Source organism: Monopterus albus, unplaced genomic scaffold, assembly GCF_001952655.1.
Source record: "Monopterus albus unplaced genomic scaffold, M_albus_1.0 scaffold167.1, whole genome shotgun sequence".
Taxonomy (NCBI): domain Eukaryota; kingdom Metazoa; phylum Chordata; class Actinopteri; order Synbranchiformes; family Synbranchidae; genus Monopterus; species Monopterus albus.
In genome coordinates, this window is record NW_018128047.1 from 137,410 (window position 1) to 137,745 (window position 336).

Below are 336 nucleotides of genomic sequence, written 5' to 3' on the forward strand. Positions count from 1 at the left end.
CGGCTCTGAGGATTAGGAATTTACTAAGGGCACTTGAAGGGAGCATGAGAAGGAACAGGAAATGAGAGCTGTGTTTTGGACAAGCACTTTTTTTCCGAGCATACGGTGAGTGTTTAACTGAACATTTCTCACTCAAAACATTTTTTAGATGATGTGCAATGCGAAACTATGACTACAAACGAATAGATGATAAAACAGACGATGTCAAATGGTTGGCAGGTTGCTGAGACAGTAGCCGCTATAACGGGCTAGCATGGGGTGTCTATAACATGGGAATGTCAAGAAATAAAAAGACAACATTGGTTTACTACATTTAATGCTTGTTTGTGGCGTGCC

At 41.1% G+C, this 336-nt stretch overlaps 1 protein-coding gene across 1 annotated transcript in view; it reads left to right on the top strand.

Annotated features, from left to right (window-relative positions):
* Window positions 1–21: 21 nt before the first annotated feature.
* Window positions 22–336, top strand: part of trim59 (tripartite motif containing 59) — a 4,811-nt gene continuing 4,496 nt past the window's right edge. Inside the window, exon 1 of the mRNA XM_020615636.1 lies at window positions 22–105. Coding sequence (XP_020471292.1) covers window positions 62–105 — 44 coding nt within the window. The 5' untranslated portion in view covers window positions 22–61. The remainder of the gene's footprint in view (window positions 106–336) is intronic.